Below are 22,999 nucleotides of genomic sequence, written 5' to 3'. Positions count from 1 at the left end.
TAACACAGATGAGTAAAAATAAATTTCAAAAACTGAACAGGGGCCAGTTTCATACCTTTTAACCACAGGCATTTAAATTCACCCTGGGCTGTTTTTATAATTGCTGGAGGGAAATATGAACCTTCAGAGGCAACTCGGCCCCTCTTGACTGAAACTATTTTCTGGAAATACCTGCTTCTCTCCTCTGAATATACCGAGTGCCAAGAGCAACTCCAAACTCAGACACACCCCTAAGCATGTATAGTTATCTGGATTGAATTAGGGCCAAGTTAACCACAAACCTCTGTTTGAGTAAAGGTTTAGAGGTACTCATGGGAGTGCATGTCATTTACAAAGAAATTGAAATAGGTCGCTGACAATGTATTACTGTGGGTTGATACTATCAGTCCCATTCCCTGTGTGTTCAAAAACTATCTTTGATGTCGCAAAAGGTATTTAAGTACTGAAGTCCCATCTTTCTTTTGCCTGGATGGAAAGTCACAATACTACCTACGTGCTTGTTTATACAAGTCCCTGTTTCCAAATGAACTTACCATCATCTGAATCACTATCTGAATCCTGATTTATCAGTTCATTCTTTCTCTCTAGAGCCTGCTCCAGAGCAGCTTGCAATTTTCTAGGTAATAGTGTGTCTTCATCATCCATCTGACAGAGGAAAAAAAAAAACCTCTCGATCAATTAATCTATGCAGCAGCTACAGCAAATACTTTTGCAAGGTTTAAAATTCAGAAGAAAAGCATTTTGTATCAGCTACTGTCATGCCTACATAAACAAAATAATGAAAATTATGTGCAACTATCATATATTTCTAAACAAAATTTCTTGTCACTCTTAATGAGATTAAAGTCAGGAATGATAATCCAAAGAGCAAGGTAAACATACAGAAACTTGGAATCAGCTCTTTATATGATAAGTCCAAATAGTTGTTTTTAACTAAATACAGACCATGCAAAGCCTAGCTACATGTACACACAGCTGCTCTAGTTGGTTTTAGGCAGCTTCTTTGGTTCTTGACAGTTGTTTTTAATTTTATTTTAGTATATCTTGTTTTCTGGGTTTCCCCCCTGTTGCTCTCTTCATCTTATTTAATGCTTGTTCAGCAAAAGCGAGTAGACACAAGAATCTTAGCTCTGCAACCGCTATTCACCAGCCGTATCTTGCAGCGAATTGTACAACAAAGTTTACCCATCCAACCTGCAGATTGTTAGTTTTGAAATTATTTAGTGCCACATTACTATCAGGAGGTGGTGATCCTTCATCACTCTGTTTACAAGGCTCCTGCTTTCCCTACCACATTAAACTATTCTTCACCTTTCCTCTCTCACTCAGAAACTTTTCTTTGCAATTTTTGTCCTTTTTACCTCCAACAATGTGAGTTTTTGGGCTAACATGATGTTATTATCTTTGGATGTTTTCTTTGCACTGTGAATACAGTTCTTGATTTCTTCTGACAGTCACAGCCTCAATCCCTTTTGCATACCTGAGGAGTAGTACCTATTTGCAGGTGAAACAGAAAATGAGCACTTTTTTTTTCTAATCTCTTTCCCACTGCACAATCCCTGCCAAATACCTCTAATCAAAGAAACCTAATCGTACTATAGGAGTAAACAGCTTGCTAAACTGCCTGGCAACATTTCGAGCTGTACTTCACCTGTCTGATGAATCGATCGGATCCCAGGTTAACCATCAAAGCCTAAAGAAAAGAAAACACTACAGTGAAATATACCTGAAGAGACAGAAAACATTAATTTATGTCTGCCTTTTAATAGTGAAAGATCATCTGAATGGTCCCAAGCCTCAGCATGAATCAAATTCCTACTGTGAAACAAGTTGTGTGCTTTATAAAACAAGAAGATGAAGTTTTTCTTTAGACCTTAAAGTCTAATTTAACATAGTTAGATGCAACAGATCTCACACTAGGTTAATATGTAAAAAAAGCTGAAAGGTTAGGCAGGTCTTTTTTCTTAAACCTAGGCAAGTTACTGCTAATCATTTTTGTTAATGTGCAGATGAAAAGTATTTCAGAGGGGTTTAAAGAAAATGATGTTATTTGAGGCAGCGGGGCTTCTGAAGGGCGAGGGTGTGAAATATTAATGATAATGAAGCAACAAAGCTGAGAGACAGAGCTGCGAAAATGTGGGAGAGCAATGTTAGGAAAGTGGGAGGAAAACAGAGCAGAGATTTACATGGACCAGAGGCACAGAGAGCCTTGAAAGTGACCACAGGAAGATAAAATTTCATAGAAAAATGACAGGAAACCAATAGCAGTAAGAGAGAAGAGTGTGCCCTTGAGTATTTTTGTGGTATTTTACTGGAAGAGCTGATGAAGTGCAACTCTCATTTGATTTCCAATATAGTATTAACAGTCTTAGAAGTAATAAAAAAAAAAATCTTTAAAGTTTTATTTTCTGTGCTGACTATGGTTTCATGCACAACTTTAGCATTAATAGGTATCATAGCAGATAGCACTTCATGTCTTCCTCTTCTTGTTTCAGGTACCACAAAATCAAAACAAATCAGCATTATTTACAGTGTACTTGTTGACCAGGTTAACATTCACTTCTCGCTGTCAAGGTGCCAGCTATGGGAAGAGGGGCAGAATAAAGAAAAGACTAAACCTACTACCTACTAATTTTACCAAGAGGCAGTTGCCCATGAGAACTAGGCAGAGAAGAAACAAAGAGGCAGATTAAAAATTAAACGTGCGGATTTCTGTGCGAATGGCAGGCCCTCTTGAGGACAAGGCCAGCCTTACTCCAGGCAAACAGTTGTGGTGCCAGCTCCTACCTCCTCTACGGGCAGCTCCTTCAGTTTGGGCAGAGAGCTGGAGAGCAGTCCCACCAGGAAGGGGGTCGGGCAGCACACGATGTCAATCATGGATGAGGGCAGAACAGGAATGAAGGTGTGCTGCCAGGAGAAGGGGTACAGCAGGGCCACCACGGCGTGCGAGCAGCTCGAGAGGGTGCTGGAGAAAGAGGAACAACCTCATTAGCAGAGGTTCTTTTTGTCCACAACACCTACCACCTGCTGATAAACTTGGTGTGTTAAAATGTGAGTGCCCAAGGGGCTGCCCTTCTATCACTTCTGACTTCAGGTGGCCCTTCCACTCCCTACCACTTCTGTACTGTGCAGTGTGGTAGTTCCTCCTGTTCACCTCTAGGTGACTTGAAACGAAAGGTAAAACACAAGAATCAATTTGTTTCATTATAGCAGTGAGGAGACACTTGATCTAGAGGACAAGGTTTAATGTTCCCAATGGCACTCAGTAGCAGCCACTCTATGATGCTTAAAATCCAAAAGCAACTTCAGTTCTTTTCAGTTCAGTTCAGTTGTTACAACCATGTCAGCAGTAAAAACGCGTAATACTGATACTCTTGTGTTGAGCACTAATGCACAAACAAGGGAAAATGAGAATGAAATGGAAAAAAAAAATCCTGAAGAAAAACTCTACTAAATCAGATGTAAAAAAACCCCAACAATCAATACTTACTCTAAAGGAAATCTAGTAAAAGCAACACATTTTTCAAAGTTTGTATATTTTGGCGACAACAGCATATTTTTGTTATAATACATTTTAACAGGCTTATTGACCAACTCTAGTGATAAAGGTATTAACCCTGCTCAGTAGAATACTCTAAAATACATGTTGGTATCTCCTAAACATTAAGGCCTGATATCATTTGTGGAAAATGTCTTGCATACGTTGTCCTTCCATCTACTGAATCTGATTCCTTTTTGCAGTCACATGGTTTCTAAGTTTTAAAAATAAAGGAACATCATTACCAAGCTAGTTTTAGCATCAGGGGAATAAAGACAGGCTCTCCATTTCAGAGCTTTGATTTTGGACTGAGTTACAACGTCTGCTTCTCGCAGGCCGAGGATGACAGAAATTTGGATTTTTACCCAGCCCAGCATGACTGAGCTAATTTTCTCACAGGGCAAACTTCTGCTGTGCCTAATGTAGCCACAAAGAACTATAAATAACTAATAACTTCAGAGCTGTTACTGCTTGAGAATGCTGGCAAGAAATGCCGATTTCTTCTACTGCAAGACTTGTTGGAGACTTTAGGTGGCATCAGACCTCCACTGGAATAACCCTCGCGAGCATTTTTAGTTGTGGATTATTCCAAGACCAGGAGAAAGATTTCACCTGTTTGTTCCTGTCAGTTAACCTTTGAAATTAGCTGAATGGGAAAAGTGAGAACTAGAGGACAAAGAGATAAAAGGTTGGGGAAGAGCAAATGCTTGTCTTTTACTGCAAATAATCTGTTGCATTGGTTTTACTTGACATTTCCTTTAAGATCTATCAATCACAGCGTGGTTTTGTAACATATGTTGCCTGACACAGATTTCCTGGAAAATGATGTGTTTCTCTCATTTATTTTTTTTATAGCAGGCAATGGTGCTGCCGTTGCCTCATATTCCGGTCTCGAGCATCTACCATAGCAGGCACAGTGGTATGTTTCAGAAGAGCTGTGGAGCATGGTACAGACTCCCAGCACTTTCTCAAGCTCACTTTAATAACTCTGTGGCATTTTCAACTACTACAAATTCAGTCATCTTAGCTAAGTGACTAAAAAAAGAGCCACGTTAAGCTAAAAGCAGGAAGACAAACATTCTTCTGATACTCAGTTAGTATTTTTTTCCTCTCTATAGAATGCCCTTTTGTAACTTGTTGTTTTACACGCAGTGCTGTGACGTAAATCAGCCCCTGCATCCTCTTGTGCGTGCTATTCCCACGCTAGGAGAGGCTTCAGGCTCCGGCCCAGGACACTGGTTTCTCTTCCAGAGCTTTCCTGGGAGCTGGCTGGGGCAAGGCAGCAGCTGAACACAGCAAGCGGCCATGGCAGGGGGATGTCCTGCAGCAGCACCCTGCTCTGCTCTGCCAGTGCCCCCCGGGTCACACCATCACCCTTGTCAGCAACGTGGCCTGTGCATTTTGTCTCTGTACACAGTTTTTCAAAATTCAGCCTCAGAAAATCTTTCACTCTGAGATGTCTCAGGCTCCCCTGAAACACTCACTCTGAACTTTCAGTCCCCAGAATCTCCTGCTGCCCTCCCTCCCAGACACTGCTCGTGCAGAAGGCAGCAGGAGCCTCACACGCTGTTATCAAACTCCTGCTTCTACAAAGTGTCTGTGTCTCTTCCACAGCTAGAAAGATTCATATTTAGAAAGGATACACATCTTTCACTTCAGTGTGAGGTTTTTAGATTCTATAAGGTAAAATTCAGAGATCATGGATGTAAGGGAACCTCCAGTTTAAATCTCTAAAATATGGTTCAGGTCCTTTTAAAAGGGTATTATTCATGAGAAGCATGTTTGGTAAATTAAAAAAGAAAGCCTACCCTGGGAAACCAAATCCACTCCAGTTTTTCCTTTAGAGATGTGCAACCCACACATTGTCCCACTGTTCTCGTTTATGAGAAATAAAAAGGTCGGTCAGATGATTTATTTTCTTTAAGGTGTGTGAAGCACACAAATAAAGCAACAGAATAGACAAAGAAATTATATTTTCAAAATATTTTCACTTTTAATAGTAATCCAGAGAGCTGGCTTTGAGAGTGGGCTTTTTCATTTGGTCTGTGCAGTTTTACAGGAACACTGCATAATGTTCTAGCTGTCGTTCTACTGGAAAACACTTCTTATATTACCCATCTGCAGGTAATTTTATACACGGGCACAAGAAACAAAACCATTGCATGAGTCACACACTAACGAGGAGCATAAACGTTTCATCACATACTTCAGAGGGGAAGCACTGCCGGAACCGTGCACAAGTGGGAGACACACTATGATGATCCCAGGGCTCCAGGCACCCCCGTACGGCACGGGGCCAGCTGTGCCTGGGCTCCCAGCACCACACTGGCGGGTGCCTCCCTCCTTCCCTCCAACACACGGGTAGTGCCCTGCCCCATGCCGGCAGCACTAACGCCTCATCCCACCCCGGAGATGTGGACCCCTCCACTGGCCTGGGATGTGCTGTCTCTGCAGAGCTGCTCTGGGGAAGAGGCAGCCTTCTCCTTAAACCCAGCACATCCCTCTGCTCTGTCAGCTACAGGCTGTCCCGCACGCACACGTAACTACACGCGGAATAAGTCTACTAACAGTAATTGACTGTCAAAAGGTGACTGTGTTTGCAAGTTTTGTGGGGTTAAGGCAATTTTCTTACATATCTGTATGTAAGGCAGTTATCTAGCCATACTACGCAGCCTACGCCGTGGAACTCATCCCGTTAGCCTGTACTCATCCCAATAACTGCACTCCACTAAAGCAAAATTAGGGAACAATTTCTAGAAAAATGCCCGGTTCCAATTGAATTCAAAACACAAGCAATCCACCACTTCTCCTTCCACTTCTTTTTCCATGGTTATCATCTTGTTAAAAATTATTTGGAATTTGTCCAGATTTTGGTTCTTCCTATGCCTTTTATTCACTAGATTAAAAAACCCTTCAGGGTTTGATCTTCTCCCCATGAAAGCATTAGCAGAGATTATGTAGTCTTATTGAGACATTCTTAATCACAAATTTCTCTCAAAGAAGAGAACTTTTATCATGTTACAGACAAAAGTTGACAGCGCTTCTTTCCAACTCAAAGTTGATTTATCTTCCTCTGGGCTATTTTGTTTTCTAAATCATTGTCTCATGATGGCACACAGAAACTCTTCTTTGTTGTGTACTTGGCATGGAGACACAAAGCTCAGACTAACAACCGAGGCACAGGAATTGCAGACATTACCGTGACTCAGCTGAATTGTGGAGACTGCTTGTGAACATGGTTTAGGCCCATGTCAAAAGCAAATTACTGTGACTTAACAAGAACATTTACTGTCCTTTAGATAGGAGGGTGTCTGCTATCAAGTTCTGGGTCAGTCAACCAGCAAATAACCCCAAGTCTAGGCTATATTAATATCTAATCACAACACAATTACCATATTCTGAGAAACACACGTCTGCTGTTGCACAGTGGATGGGCACTGCCCCGGCTGTGGGGGGCACTGCCGATGTGGCTGCTGGTGCTGGATGTGCCTGTTTCAGAGGACCATGGCTCGCTGCGTGCTGCAAGTCACCAACTCTCATGAACTGTTAAAGTCACATTCAGTTACACATACTAGTCATGTTGGAAATATTCCACAGATATGCTTAATAACTCTCTTTTGTCTATAGCAATAGCCAATAGTTATATTCCTTCTCACTTCCCCCTCTACCACCTACAATTTCTCACAGACCCAAGGGAGCCTCACACACTGAGCATCTCCTAAGTCCAGGACTAAGCCTCTAGCACAGACAACTGCTTGCTGGCAGGGCTCCCTCATCCTACCTTGCTACTCTTGTGCACCTCCACAGTCATTTTGGTATTTGCATTGAAGGAGGGGAAGGTGAGAATATCCCTTCCTGCCCCTTTCCCAAGGGACAGACAAGCTTACTCAGCCAGGAGAAGAGGGAGGACCACCCCTTAGGTGCAGGGGCCAAGCCACACAGCAGCTCCGTCACCCCAGGGCTGGTGCCAGCTCTGCTATGCCGATGGCTCTGGACCATGCACAGGACTGGGATCGATTGTTAGAATCTGGTCCCTCTGCTTCCTCAGTGGAGAAATGTAGCCAAAAATGTAAATTCACAGAGAAGTGTTTCCAATGCCTGTGTTTACTTTTCCACAACCTTTTCATGTTTCTCATTTCTCCCTGCTGATTTAATTATGTTACTCTGTCCACATTTGCTGAACTCTTTCATCTGCTGTGTTAACGCATACAGGCTCCAGCTCACAACTGCTCTGTGACCGAGTTACCTCCCTGACCCACATCCTCTCGTCTGCTCGGGAGAGTTTCTTCCCACTTGAGGTTGGAGACTGGAGGTTCCATCCATCCCAGGTGTAATACCTCCACTCAGGTGGGCATTACACACCCACATGCCTCATCACAGGCCACTGCTGTGCTTTTCTGTGATAGCTCCTACCCTTGTGCCGTTGATGAACTGTGTAGCAAAACCAGATGCCTGACACTTCCCTCCTATACCCTTCAACACCTCCCCAGATCCTGGATTAACTCCAGTCTGACAGAGAGAGAGAGAAGTCTGTGACAACTCTGCAAGATAAAATGGTCTGAGAGGTTTGTCTCTGTAAAAGACTCTGGGAAAAGGCTATGGAACCAAGGATTCAGCCCATCTGTCCTCCAACACACACAGACTGCAGAGGCAGAGGGGAAGGACAAAGCAGAAAGCTTGAAAAGCATCAAGTAAAGAGAAAATGGAAGTAAAAATTGTAGCATACTGCTACAGTTGGGGTGGGAGGTGGAGTGCATATAGCTTGCTGTTACTGTGCAGGCAGTCATTTAGAGCAGAACTGTGCTGTACTGGATACAATACACAGCTAAGCTCTGAAAAAATAAAGGTTTCTCTGGGTACATAACAATAAACAATAGCAGCACTATTATTCAGGTGGATAAGACTAAGTAATAGCATCAGGGACAAGATATAAATGAAAACGTATCAGTATTGTAAGTGACAGTCTCCATACCCCAGCTGTCTCGCTGTAATCAGCTCCTGCGGCATTCCTGCAGGAAGTAGTTCTTAAAGCAGGCCCCTGAGGATCCCTGGCCAGTTGGAAGAGCTGGCTGACAACAGGGAGATGTTACCACTTTCTCCCTGCTCCACTGTGTGTGTGCTCAGCTCCAGTACCCACCCTGACCCCCAGGCGCTCTTCTTCTGAGGCTGTGTGTCCCCACAGCCCCCCAGATCAATGGCTTGTGCTTCGCTCCTGGGGCTGCTGTGCTGTGAAGGCACGTGTTTCATTAACCCAGATACCACCGACTACTCACCAAATAGGGCAGGAAGGAATAAAATGAGAATTCAATAAAGTACTTGATACAATGGTGAAGGATATCTCCAGTTTTCTAGCCAGTGTAAAAGTGTCAGACATCACAGCATTCCTTCCTGGGCAAAATTATTGCTGATTGTTTCTGTTACCACTCTAGAATGTTTAAAAGGGGAAAAAACCCTTCAATTCCTCTTTTTTTGACTCAAACCAAAGAAATTACATGTTTTCGCAGCTTTTTAGCAAGAAGACCTACCCCATGAATATTTCAAAATAAAATCATGTGAGTTGTTGTTGTTAGAGGAAAAGAGCATGGCGATGGAGCCATCAGACTGCACGGCTGCGGCCCCAAGTTAGGGAACGTGCAAGCACACGCGCTCAGGAACAACAGGCACATTCAGAGGCGCAGCATCGGATGCAGAGAGGGCTGGGGAGGGAGCCCTGGCAGAAGACAACTGCAGGAAGTGCATGGGATAACCTTCTCATCGGGAACAACTTGAAGTAATAAATACCTTTGTGCTTGTAAATGAATACTGAAGCAAAGCTGAAATGGAGATTTTCTGAGAAGCGAAGCTGTCACGGGTAACATCACTGCTGATTAAAGGATACCTGTGTGTTCATACATAAGGGCTGCAACTAATGACGGGTCTGGGAGACCTGCCTATTTGTAGCATTGCTTGCATTTGTAAGGCACTGTTTTCACATGATCAGGATTCAAAATTTAACTTGTCTTCACTGAAGTTTTTAAGCTTATGTGTCTGCCTCTGGATAACTACTTTGTTTTCCAATTTCAGGCAAAATTATATAGAATCATAAAGTAATTCAGGTGGGAAGAAACCTCAAGGAGGTCAGCTGATCCAACCCCCTTGCTCAGCATCAGATCAGTTTGCTTCCAAAGTCAGATAAAAAAACATGTTATTTTGTTATATAAAACATCTTTGCTGCCCTTTTCTGCGAAAGGCTGGCATGTTTTGGTGGCAAGGACTTGAAGGCTGGCAGGAGGGAGTATCCTGTCTGCCAAGGACTTCTACCAGTGATGTCTAAACTCACTTTGATTTGTTTATGTTAGAAGCCACCTTAAAATAGTTCTTGTACATACTAAAGAGAGACTTATTTAGCTGCTAATTTCTTCAGAAGAAATTGTTTGCACTAAGCAGCACTTTCCTTTCCATTGTAGCCTTTGGCTACACATAGAAATGGGAGGCTCATCTGGGAGAGGAAAATCATCTTCATCCTGCAGGGAACCCAGGGAAGGGAAGAGAAGGAAAGGAAGGAAGGGAAGGGAGGAGGCTGAGTGAAATACAAAGAGGTAAAAATAAGACCTGTGAGGCAGAACTAGGAAGGGAGGAAGACAAAATGAGCCTGCCAAGCAGGTGAAAAGGAAACATGAGCTGAGGGCAAAGAGTCTGGCATGCAAAACTAAGGGACAAGACAGTGGCTGGCTGGGCTGAACAACACAAGCAAGCACCAGGGAAAACAATTTAATATGAACATAGATAAAGATCCGTCACACACATGTGGCCAAATTATTAGGTCCCTGTGAAACTTGTTCCTCCCTGTTGCTATAGGCAGATGGAAGGACTGAGAGGCTGCCTGATGCCAGTTACCCATCCTTGTTCGGTACCAGAGGTGCTGAGAGCGAAGGTCAGACACCGGCATAGCTGAAGGTGTGTGACAGCCTCAAAGCCCACTCGTGGTACAGATGCAAATCAAATATAACCAGTGCTTGTACACTTCAGCCACTTCTGTACAGATTCCCCCTTGCCCCACTATGCACAGCCTGCTGATAAGCCAACACAAAACCACAGTTTCTATCGGGAATAATTTTCAAACTGAAAGACAAGTTTCCTCTGCAACAGTTATATTTACCCATTTGTGAGAGACAGAAGATTATAATCAAAGCAAACACCAGAATTTGTGCTCAGCTTAGTGCTGTTTGACCCAAATTAACTATAATACAGTAATTTATCTGGCCACTGAAAGAAAAATGAATGGTTACAGAGCAGCAGAAATTATAGTCAGTTCATGCCTGGCTTCATCAATTAAAACAAAGCATGAGGGGACAGGCAAAATACTGTTTTAGGCTTTGATTCAGCAAAATATTTCAGTACAAGTTTCAGCCTTAAGCTACTTTCATTGTGCTGAAACACTTTGATGAATTGAAGCCTCAAAGACCTTTTGTTTTTCCACTTCTATTTTAATCAGATCAGCCCGCAGGTACACACACAAGACATGATAGCCCCTTCTGAACCGTGAGTACCCCGACTGCTGTGGAAGAGTGCTGTCCAAATGGCTGTAAAGTCAGCCTCTCTCGGCACCAAGGAATGTTTCAGCTTCTGAAATTTGAATAATTTTTTACTTTTCTAGAAGCCCTTCAGTGGTAAAGCAAACTACAGAGAATCTTTCAAGCCTTTATAAGGTGGTTTGGAAGTAGAGACTAATTTTTGAAGCTATTAAATAATTTAATTTTAATAAATTATTAATATATTTATTAACTTCTGATACATTAATTTAATTTTTAATTAAATAATTCGATTCCAACCTCCTGGATTGAGAATTCCCTGTGTCAGAATCCTTCTACAAAGGGCCCACCTCCATGTGGGGTACACAGGAAGGAGGACACCCCTGCCACTGCCAAGGCACCTCTCCTCACCTGACCTTCGGGTAAATCTGTGAAAATCTAGGTAGCTGCAGGAAGTTTAGGATGGAGTGGTTGCATACATGACTTGAAAGAGGGTTCTGAACTTAATGAATTTCCTGTTACTAAATCTGACTTTTCTCTAGAATAATTAATTAGATGTTTAAAATCAAAGTAGTGGGTGCATATTACATGGACAATTGAGTGAGTTTAGGCTGTAAAAGCCAGACTAATAGTTTGCATTTTAATTTATTCTTAAAGCAAACACTTAAGAGGCAAACTAAGAGTCATGACATGACTTTAGTAGCTGGCCTAAAGTATGCAGCTGATACTATACCTCTGATCAATACCCGACATCCTTCTTTTCAGGAAATGTGGACAAATCTCTATGGGTGTATTTTAGGTTACTTTTTCTCTTGATGTCAGGGGAGACCTGCCAATAGAAAGCTCTGCTCCTAGTGTCTAAATAAAATAGGGAATTCTCAAGTGTAAATATGATCATGATGGAGAGGAACACGTATAATTCATGTGAGGATCATGGTGAGCCAAGTCCATTCGGGCCAACTCAAATGCAGCAGCCAGTCCTGAACATTTCATAACTTAATCATTACACACACTACAACAAACACTGCTACAGTCGATCTGTGCAACTGGATAAAGAGATGAGAGATGTCCCCTGTCTGTTACAGAGTGTAACATACATTACCCAGTCTTAGCAGTTAGCTAACGACTCACTTTTGTCCAGAAGCTAGTAAAAATCCCTCACTCTGCACAGGAACTTGACAAAGGAAAAATATTATTCAAGAGATTAACATTTCCCAGGGTGGGTGACTGATTTAGCAAACCAGAAACACTGCTATTGCACCGTGCCTGCCAGCCTCCACGGTCCATCCACTGCTTCTTCCTCTCCTGAGCCAGGCTTCCCCCAGGTGGCAAGCAGAAGCCTGATGCAAAAGTGAGAAAATTGTGCTTTTGCCAGGGGTGAAAGGCAGAGTCAAGTCACAGTGGCTCCCCTAATTTGAATGCTGACACATTTGCTGCAAGTGACCTTTGTGATATCTCACAGAATGCAAACAAGGCCTCAGCGATAACACTGGCAGGGAGAGGAGGGCACAGACTGAGAAGGAAATGCATATTTTTCACATCACATCAGCCCAATTATCAGTTATTGTTCTTTGCAGAATCTTTTTAACTATGCTTACAACTCAAAGAGTGTAGCTACTTAACTGTGACAGACCCTCGCCCCTTCTGCTCCCCATTGCTTGGTGTACTCATGATGCAGTCACACCCCTCAAAAGGTGTTTTTTTCTCCCCATGAAAACAAGCCAAACCCAAACCTCGTTTTTGCAAGAAATGAGTCACACTTCGGGTTTTATCTGATGATTTCTACAGTGCAGTCTGAGAAAAGCCAAGCTTGTAAAATTCTCATAAAGGAATCACAATATGACCTCACCTGTCTGGCAAAGGCAGTGCTGCAGTTCCTTATCCATGGGGCACCAGTGACCAGTTAATGCTGGGACACACTCCAGTGACTACTGAAGGTGAGTTACAGAGAGCTCGGGCACCAATTTCTCTGTGCTATTGATGATTCCAGGTAGGTTTTTTATGATAAACACAGTGGTTACAACCCAGTTTCTGGACTTGTTTTCTCTGACTTAAATTCATGGAGCCACACTTTGCCACACTGCCATGTCAATGAGTACAGTTCATGGAGCAGACTTGCCCAGTAGTTTGCATCATCACCTGTGTCCCTTTTCTGGTCCCTCCTTATCATATTTTACAGAAAATTGAGTGGGCAACATCTTCATCCATAAATTCTTCTCTGACCACTTTCCCTTTAGCTTAAGCTTGCAACATCCTCTCCTGTCTTGTGCTATCTTATCCTGCCAGTATGGTTGCATCAGCAGCCTCACTGTAACCACCTGAGCAGTGCATCACGAGTACACCAAGCAGTGAGGAGCAGAAGGGGCGAGGGTCTGTCACGGTGCTTGCCTGTCCTTTCATCCCTCTCCCATGAAAGTTTGTTCATAAGCATGTGGACAGAAAAGCTGCTTTGTCACTGTAAATGTCCCATCATACCAGAACAGAGAACGTCACAGAACTTCAAGTTAAATTTTGATACACTGGGCACTGTGCTAAGATACATGGTAAGAACAAGGAACTTAAATTTTAGTATTTTCTAAATACTAAAGACAAGATGACAACAAAGAGACCAAACATTATACCTGTGATGCTCCTGGCAGCTCATGTTGTTATGCAGGAGGGCTGCTTCAGCAATCTGTATCCAACTGCAATTTACAGTCAATGGCTTAAGGAACAAGCAGGTATGTTACAATGCCAGAGCGCAGCCAGAGGCGATGTCAGGAACAGCCAGCACCCAAGTAGCTGTCTACCCTGCTGGGATGATGTCTCCTAGCTAAACAGAGATGGACTGAAATATGATGTGCTATCAGGGATTCCTATTTTAAAGCCACTGAATTTGTCAGCCAGTCAAAGTAATTCAATTTTTCAATGTTTTATAATTACACAACTCATTAGAGGATATTACCAAAGAAGTGCAAAATTTATGCAAAATTTCCAAAAGTTATCATAACTTTACACAAATTGGTACATTATTTTGCTTCACTAAGAGCTACATTTTCAGAACCCAGCTCCCACCTTCCTGGAACACCTGAGTGACAGACAGCCTGAGGTCCCACAGATAACCTGCAAAGCACAACCCTGGCTCATGGCACAGATCAAGGGTTGCATCACGTGAAGCCAGGAGCTGCAGACCAGAGAATGCACTGTCAGGAGATCGCTCTCTTGGAGAATAGCTTTGAAGTACTTAGTTTAAAAGAAAGCAGAGGAAAGTTGATCAAAGGGGAATATGGTTTTAACGAGGACATTATTTTTTGCTCCCATAATACTTGTGTATAAGAGAGGCACATGAAAGCCCCTGGAGAAAGACACATGCAAAGTGCCTTTCAGAACGAGCACTTGGCTTTTCAAGCAACTGGCATTCAACCATACTTTCCACAAACCTCAAGCAAATGGGATTTTTGGCCATAAGTCATTGCTTTGACACATCAGCCACCTGCCCGAGTTTTGTCAGGTGGTTACAAGAAAAAAAAACAACTTTTCAAATATTTAGTGCGCACAGAGTTATCCAGTCCCTTCCAGCAGGACAGTTTCTTAGCAGAAATCTGTAACAAAAGTGGTTCTGGCTCAGGTGCTCCAGAGGAGTATTAACTACTTGCTCTTTCCACACCGGGACCTTTGATCCCACCAGTCCTTGTTAATGTTCACACTGGTGGTTTCAGATTCGCAGGCAATCATTGCACTATTAACAACATGACTGTAAAGTATGATGAAGAATTTTTCCAGGTACTAACAAAGGAGAAGAACAATCCCAATCCCCTAATCCTTCTCATTCAAAAGCCGAAAAGAGGGAATCTGTATGAATCCCCTTGCAGGAGCTAGAGGCCAAGTTGGGAAAATGTTGCAACTTACTGTCATACAGTTATTGTGCCAATAAGCAATCCAGCAGAGAATTACCAAACAACATGGTCGTCTTCTCATCCCATTCCCTTTCACAGGGGAGGGGAAGGGAGAGAGAATTTTGTTGTGCAAATCATAAGTGGAAAAATGTTTTCCCACTGTAGAGTGTTGGCCAAAGCCTAAAGTGACATGAATAAATATCACTGGAAAGGAGGGCAGGAGGAAAGGAGGAAAAGGAAGGTCACACAGGCTCTACCCTTCTTGTGATATGGCTTATTAAAAATGCCATCGAAGGTTACTGCATATTAAAAATGTTATTATTAGATTGCTTTTCTCTGGGACTGCAGAATCTTAAACAAGCCAGAGACTTAGAAAGTTCATTTTGTTTCTCAGGCTGTCTCTTCTGACTGACACACATTTTCCTACCGTCCACATACAGCTCCTCTGTTGGCATCAGTCATCATACAATCCGAGTGCCAGAGAAATGTAATCCAAGTGGTACAAAATGTAAGTATCTCTTGAGAGGGGAGAATAAAGTGCAAAATTTCTCACAAAAATCTTGAGAGACAGTCAGAAAGACTGTAAAACAAGGCACTCAGCATTTTGCAGGACTGGGCTGCATAGAAACATCCTACTCAAAGATTACTAGCTATATTTGGTAGGAAAGAAAGAAGCAGAATATCAAGAAATTGCAGCTACATCAGGCCAGATAATCACATACCTTACAGAAGGTTTAAGGGTTTTTTTCAGTATATATGTTTCTACTTAACAATGCTTCATAGTACAAGCAGCCTGAGAAAAACCAAAGTCTCACAAAAGGAAAGCAATTGCAGGTAGGTAACAGAGACTCAGACAGACTCTGGAGGCTGCTTCTTTTATGAAAGATGAAGGGAGCTGCAAGCTGTTGTCCCTTAGGTAAAGCAGGGGTGGTCTGCAGGTTCTAAATCACTTCTCAACAGGGGCTGATGTGGCTCTTACTGTAGGAAATGGAAACTCTCTAGTTACTTACATGAAAAATGGATGTTTTTGCTGTAGAATAAATTCTGTCTACTAGGCATGATTACGTATTGGATAATTATACAAGAGCTCATTCCTTCCACCGCAGAAATTAGTGGAAGAAATTCTCTAGCTTATGTTCAGCAAGTCAGACCAGACAAGCACAATAATCCTGACAGTATTAAGAAAGCACTTCACGATCTTTGGATAAAAAAATACCAGAAGAAATCTCAGACATCCATGCTTCCCCTGGGTTTAGACATAAGATCTGGGAGCTATTACACATTCCACAGGTACAGTAGCTTGCACCTCTAAACATCTCCTTCTTCAATGCAGAGCTGATAACTAAAAATGTTTTCCCTGAGACAAAGAACTGGACTTCTAGCTCAATACAGGGCTGTGGCAGATGTGACCAAGAGAGGACATAGTTGCGTCTCCTGTAGTCTGTGCTCAGAAATGGTACAGACCAGTTAGAGACTGGCAACAGTAAATTCTCACTCAGGAGCTGTTTTCTGGCATGTGTGTGTTGTCAAATTTCTCTCACCTTTTTTTTGGTGGAGGTTTTTGTGACAAGGGAAAGTAAAGAGAATCTTTATTACTGGCCAAAGCTCACTGTCTGTTTACTGAGCACACTTTACCTCTTTGTCCTAACATATGCGTTTTTACGTTTTAACCTGCAGGTTGGCAGATTTTACAAGTGTTCCGATATGTCAGACTACTGGAAAGGAGCATTCCCAGGCAGCAGGTGAGCCTGGGCAGGTCCATCATTGCCATGATTAGTTTGTAAGAATTATATCCTACTAACAATAAGGAAATAGGGAATGAGCTTTCACTTTAGTAACCTGCCCAGAAGTTTAGCTACTCTTGCTTTTCCACTTGACCTTGCTACAGGACTGGGGAACAATAGTTTACTCTTACTACTAAAACACTGCCACTTATCTCCTACTTAAGTTTGAGTATTCTAACTTGAGCTAAAAGATCATGCTATGATTTTGTCTGTTAGGTTAAAGGATCCCTAATACTATTTTTCCAAGTAGGCACTGAGAGACGGGGATCAGGCTGCCTCTCAACTGCTAACTGTGCTGCCTTCTAGTGTGGCCTTACGATTCTCAAAACAACAGATTTCAAATATGAGGAGAAGCGTCAACGCTCCCCGAATATCCCGGGTGTAACAGGGACAGCCCAAAGCTGTCTCTGTCCATGAGATTAGGAAAATGCCATTGTTTGTTCTGAAAGCATTTGCCCTTGAATACGAGAACACACTGCTCCCCTTTTGCTCCACAAAGTTAACAGAGACATGCCTGCGGGATGACTTCCCCCAGTATTTACATATTTATGCTTCTGTCCTGTATTAGTCAGTGTTTCTGTCTGGAGCCCATAACCTTTGGTCAGGTCTGGGATCTGCCTGGACTTTCTACAGTTGTGCTGGAAGACAGATTCCTCGTGGCAGTCCAAAATACTCTGGGGAGAGGTAGGTAGGTTTTTGTCCTTAACAGGATAAAGTGTTCCCACCTCATAGGTGCCTAGTTTCTGCTTGCAGCTCTTGACTTCATGGGACGAGTGCTGCAGAGGAGGGTTTCAGGCGGCTGCAGCACACCAGGTGAGAGACTGCTGGTCTGTGTTGGGCCAGGGGATGTGTGCTGGCAGAGGGGAAGAGAAACATAGAGGGGAAAAAACTCTCCTTGGGAAGACAAAGTCATCTGTGGCCATGCCTAAGGGAGGAAGACACTGATGTGCAGGAGATTTAACTGCACTGAAGTTCGCTGTCATCCAGCATTGCTTCAGCCTCATTCCCTCAGATCTCCCCTGCACACAGGTAAAAACTTGTGGGTTTATTTACAATATCTCATGAGATATTGTAAATTCAGCTGGCTCACACCTAAAGATGGTGCATGATAGACACCTTTCAGTGGCAACACCACCCTGAAGTGTGCCCATCCCAATGCTCTTGCCCACCCCCATCCCCAGCACCCTGCTCTGCCCTTCTCCCAGCCCAGGAGCTTCTGGTGTGACATGGCCAAGAGGCCCATCTGGTTTGGAGAAACTCTGCAAAAGGAGTAATTCCTACTGCGGCTGGGCCAGCACAGCCTCCTGGGTGAGGGAGAATGGCACAGGACAGGAGCAAACAAGGGGAGCAGGAGGGGGGACTTCCTGAGCTGGCACTGCCACTTAGAAAAATCCCTGGCCCACCTTCGCCTTGGGGTACGTTTCCAAGTTCACCTATACAGTTTAAGAGCATAAAACCCACTGCTGTCAAGAGAGATTTTTTCCTTGAGGCCCATGCTCCCGCTTTACTGAGAAGTAGCTGAAATATCTCATATAAAAACAAAATTTACAACAATGAGAAGTTATTTTGTCTTTTACAAGAGCAGCGACTCTCTATAGAAGCCTTTCACAGCCCCTAAAGCTTCAGAAAGGCACTGAAAGGAATATTCTAGGATTTAGATCCACAGCGAAAGACAAGCCTCATCCAAACACTCCCACTGACTCTGGCTGGCATTGAACTGGACCCACATGTGAAATGTAAGCAAAATATGCTCCAAGTCCTTCACAATATAGTGGATTACAGCAAGAGTGTTTTTTATTTATCAAAAATGGGGTTATAACAAAGGGACATTGAGATGCTCAAGGCTTTCCTTTCCCCTTCTCTAAACATTCAGGGGAAAAGGCAAAGAGACTTGTTCTCACACGCATAGATACATCACCTCCTCAGCAAATATGTCCACAAATTTGTTTCCCCAGCATAAAACTAAAACACGCAGAGAAATATTTTTCTTCCAGTGTTTGCTTTCTATTTATTTTCTGTTGCTACCTTTGTGTCTGCAGCAACACCAACGTTCCCTGAGCCCCAGAACCCACTCATTTTGCATCTGCTGCCCAGCCTTTCAAACCCCAGAGGACTGCACTCGAGCAGCTCTCCCTTTGCAGCTGGCAGTCATGGGATTGTTTCAGAGTTGGGGTGAACAGGCAGAATGCCTGGAACATAAATAGAGGCTCCCAGCTGGGTATTGGAACTGGGATGGGACATACCACCTCAGTTGTGCTTTCAGCAGACGTTTAAGGAATTGGAGCTTTAAGTTACCTCTTTATGAGTTGTTTTATTATTATTCTTCCAAGTTTCTCTATTGTTATCTTTATTTCTCTGTTGTCTTCTCAACTGTTCATGGAAAGTCAAAATACTGAAAGGTCACTGGCAGATTCAAATTAAGTTTTGAAGGTCAGCAAATAGCCACAGGGATTTATTCACCCAATTTCAAGCAGAAAAATATATATAAGCAACTTATTGGGAAAAAAAAACCCAAACCTAACTGCACATATCTAACCAAGGCAACCTCACAGTCCTGTCATTCAAAACTTTACTATTGTTTCCTCATTGCTGGTAGCATCACTTTCTGTGTCGAAAAATGGCAACCTCTTCTGCACAAAGATCAAGGACCATAAATTTTCACATTCTGGGCACTATAAGAACCATAAATAACAATTTATTGAATGAATCTCACTTCACTAGGCATGACTATCCCAAACTTGTATAATGTGTGAAATCATTTATTGCTTGGAGACCTGTTAAACAGGCAGCCACAAAAGCCCATTGCATCTCATTGTTTGAAGCATAAACCTCAACAGCATTTATTTCTAAGCTATTTTTTGGGTACATGCAGAAATCAAACCCTTGTAAAAGCTTTTTAATTTCCTGCTCTCATTCTTTGGGCCCACAGACTGGACCTGTAAGATATTTCACATCTTTTTTTCCACATTACTGGTAAACTCCTTCAGTTTCAGCCGTGATGCCCATAAACAAAATTCACGTCAGACAGGGCAAAGGTTCCAAGACAGACAGTTATTAGCTCAAAGCCAGAGTGTTTCATTTTAGACTTCATCCCCATTTAAACCATGAAAACCTCAGTAAGTATTGAATTTAAATCCACTGTCACTTTCTCCAGGCCTTTGTCAAAGGACTCATTATTAGTTTCTATTTTACAGTACCTTCTAGATCCCCATGCTGAGAGGGGCCACACTGTATTCAAGTAGAGCTGCGTGCACACAGACCAAGAAGCGGTCTCTGTCCTGTAGCATTTAGGATCCCAGACAGACCAGACAAAAGATAAGAAAGAGGAGCTACGTTTCCAGCATGCATCACAGAGCAGGTCAGAGGGTTCAGGAGAGCTCAGGATTCACAGGTCTTAATCCAGGGCTTATCTACCACATCAGATTTTGTCATACCCTTTTTAAACAAAACAAAGTGTGTATATATATATATATATATAAAATAAAGGGTACATGCAGATATAATAAATATGAATATAAATCTTTTTGAAAGAAAGGTTCTGTCCTTCTTAGAGGAGCAACCACAAAACCTCATAAGCCTCTTGAATCCATCTGAATCCTCTCCTTTCTCAGAGTACGTGCTAATGGCCCCTAACCCAATGGCTCGCTCTCACAACAGAAAGAACAGTTTGCTGGAGAACAGTTTTTGCAGGAGTGTGCAATGTTTGAATATGTGTTTACTGAAAGGGATCTTTAACATTTCTGGTTCCTGTTGTCCTGGTGCCCTATTTCTGTGTGCCAAAAGGGAGAGAGCAGCAGTACTTTGCCTGAAGTGGGACTCTGTTATGCTCTGCTCTGAGCCCCGTAGGACTAGGCAGCTATCAGGAGAAAAGTAATTGCATGGGCAAGCCTGAGCTGTTAGCTTCCACTCAGGCTTGCAGTGTGTATAAAACCCTGGTTGCCTGATGAAGTCCTGGGTTGCCATGAGCCCTCAGCATCAGCGACATGAGTGTTTTCCAAGCTAAGCTGCCTTAAGCCTGTCAAAGTAGGTTTAATTGTTACTTCTTTTCTCTGAACAGTGCCCAGAAGTGTTATATGACATTGGCTAGGCCAGCTGTCCCAGAGAAATGCTCCAGGGAAAGCTTTCTGTCCCAGCCCTCACAGCTGAGGATGTCTCCTGTAGCAAGCCATCCCCACAGTATTGTGCCCGCGGCCCATGGATCGAGGCTTGGGGTACTTTGCCAAACCAGGACAAAGGAGTAACTGGGAACTCCAAAGCAGAGCAACAGTTGGCAGAAGCACAGCACAGCCCTCATTTTCTCTGCACCATTTCTGTGATTTTCCACTCAAATCACCGTGCCATTTGAAGGAATGCAGACCTGTGTCATTCTGAGTTACAGTCAGACTTGTGGGTGCCACTAATTCTGCTGAATGAACAGTAAAATAGAAACAGACAGAACGATGTGATTAAGCATGCTGTAGAAAGAGTCAGAAGGAACACGCCAACAGTATTTTCAAGAGCCACCTGCCCCAATATTCATGGTGTGACTCACATTTCTACTAAAGTACTGCAGAAACCCTGGACTAGCTACACAATTCTCACCAGGAGTTTATGTGAAATTAAGTCATCCCAAATGGTCATTCAAACTAAGGGTTACTGACAAGGGAAGGGATGAAATAAAATGTTCCTGTTGTTCTAGACAACAAAAAAGACTGCAAAGGAAGTAACTTTATAACCTGAGAAGGGTCTGCAGCTTTAAGAAATTCTCCCCTAAAGGTTGTAAAGCTTTTACTATGCAAAGTATTTTTGCTATTATATACACTGGCGGCCACTAAGTGCAGCTATTTTTTCTGGCGGTCATTCAGAGAAGGTCGGGGCTGATAAAGTGTTTAACAGAGTTTGTTTGGGTAGATCCATCTGTGTTTTTAACCACCCATATAGTCTTTTGTGTCCTTTTAAAAGACACTGGATGTTCCCAAGTCTAATAAATTACAGTCTTTATTTTTATTTGCCATCTATTATTATTTATCATGCCACAACAAAGAACATCTTTACAGTGTCCATGCTTTTCTATATGGATTACACAAGCATCTAAAAAAGGGATGATTCTTTGCAGTGGGGCAGGGGTGCAGCCTACAAAGAGCTCCCATTTCCTTGGTAAAGGCCATGTGAAGTTGTGACCTGTTGTTCTCACACTTTGGGTGCGTTCATGCCTCAGAGGAGTGAAAGAGGGAAGATTGCAATCAAAGGGCAGGGAAGTAACAGGTATGTTGAAAGGATGTAGCAAGGAGCCCAAGATGGACCTTCAGAAAGGAACTGTTTTCAGGTCACATGAGCACCAGGAAAAATATCCTAACTAGTTGGGATGGACCATAATAGCATTCTTAACACTCCCACTGGATAGATTTGGTAGTGCAGGATTTGAAACCTAGCCCCATTATAAACTCTCTGTCCTGTATGGAGCAAACCAGGGGAACTCTCAGCACTCCACTTCCCTGCCTGGCTGTACTGCATGGCCACAAGGTAAAGCACCTCAATGACAATCTCTGCTACTGTTTATGAGTACTCTGTTCCAAAACCTGAAATGAAATATTGCTAGGACTATAGTGCTTCAAAATGCTGTGCAAACGTTTGTTGACTATGAAGCAGGTGAGTATCGGTGTCCCCATTTTACAGATAGGAAGGTAAGTCAAAACAAGCGGCTGGTAGCTAGTGACTGCTAGTGAATGTGTGCCCCAGCTAATGCAAATAACTTCCATTTATGTAAAAAATTATTTAAATCGTACAGTGAGAGGATCTTCACATCTAACAACCATTCTGGACATTTCGTAAAGCTTTTGTATCCAGAGATAGCACTGTCCCGAACACATGTTTCAGGTCCCTTTGACACTTACCTGAGCTTATCTGCTACAAAAATCACACGTCGCTCCAACAGCAGAGAAGCAAAGATCCTGATGATCTGACGAACGCTGAGGCACTTGAAAAGGCATTCAAAGTCCACGTGTTCCAGGCGCGAGTCCATGGGCCGCCGCAGCTCAATGACCTGAACACATCCAACAAACATCAGTCAGCATCACTGGTCAGGGCTGACAGCGCTAGGGGTGCCCAGCACCCCAGCCCGGGCCCTCCAGCACCGCTTCACGCTTCCTGTTGGGGGGACACAGAGAATGACCCCCCTCCTCTTTTGCAAACTGAGGCTGGAGGCACAGCACTCCAGAGAAATGGCATATTACACAATTCACTATCAAGTCATTCTTCCCAGAATACAGTTGTGCGCATTAAATCTGCTGTCATTTCCAAGGGAAACATAAT

General features: G+C 42.9%; 1 protein-coding gene across 7 annotated transcripts in view; it reads right to left on the bottom strand.

Annotated features, from left to right (window-relative positions):
• The window catches only part of DENND2B (DENN domain containing 2B), a 177,704-nt gene that overhangs the window by 3,002 nt on the left and 151,703 nt on the right, over window positions 1-22,999 (bottom strand). For all 7 annotated transcript variants that reach the window (XM_074841776.1, XM_074841779.1, XM_074841778.1 and 4 more), the window contains 4 exons: window positions 22,582-22,730; window positions 2,788-2,965; window positions 1,652-1,693; window positions 534-645 (listed from right to left, as the gene is read on the bottom strand). In XM_074841776.1, the coding sequence (XP_074697877.1) occupies window positions 534-645; window positions 1,652-1,693; window positions 2,788-2,965; window positions 22,582-22,730 (481 nt within the window). The remainder of the gene's footprint in view (window positions 1-533; window positions 646-1,651; window positions 1,694-2,787; window positions 2,966-22,581; window positions 22,731-22,999) is intronic.

This window comes from Strix aluco, chromosome 16, assembly GCF_031877795.1.
Source record: "Strix aluco isolate bStrAlu1 chromosome 16, bStrAlu1.hap1, whole genome shotgun sequence".
NCBI classification, from domain to species: domain Eukaryota; kingdom Metazoa; phylum Chordata; class Aves; order Strigiformes; family Strigidae; genus Strix; species Strix aluco.
Note: the sequence above shows the minus strand (reverse complement) of the source record. Positions and strands in the feature narration are given on the sequence as shown.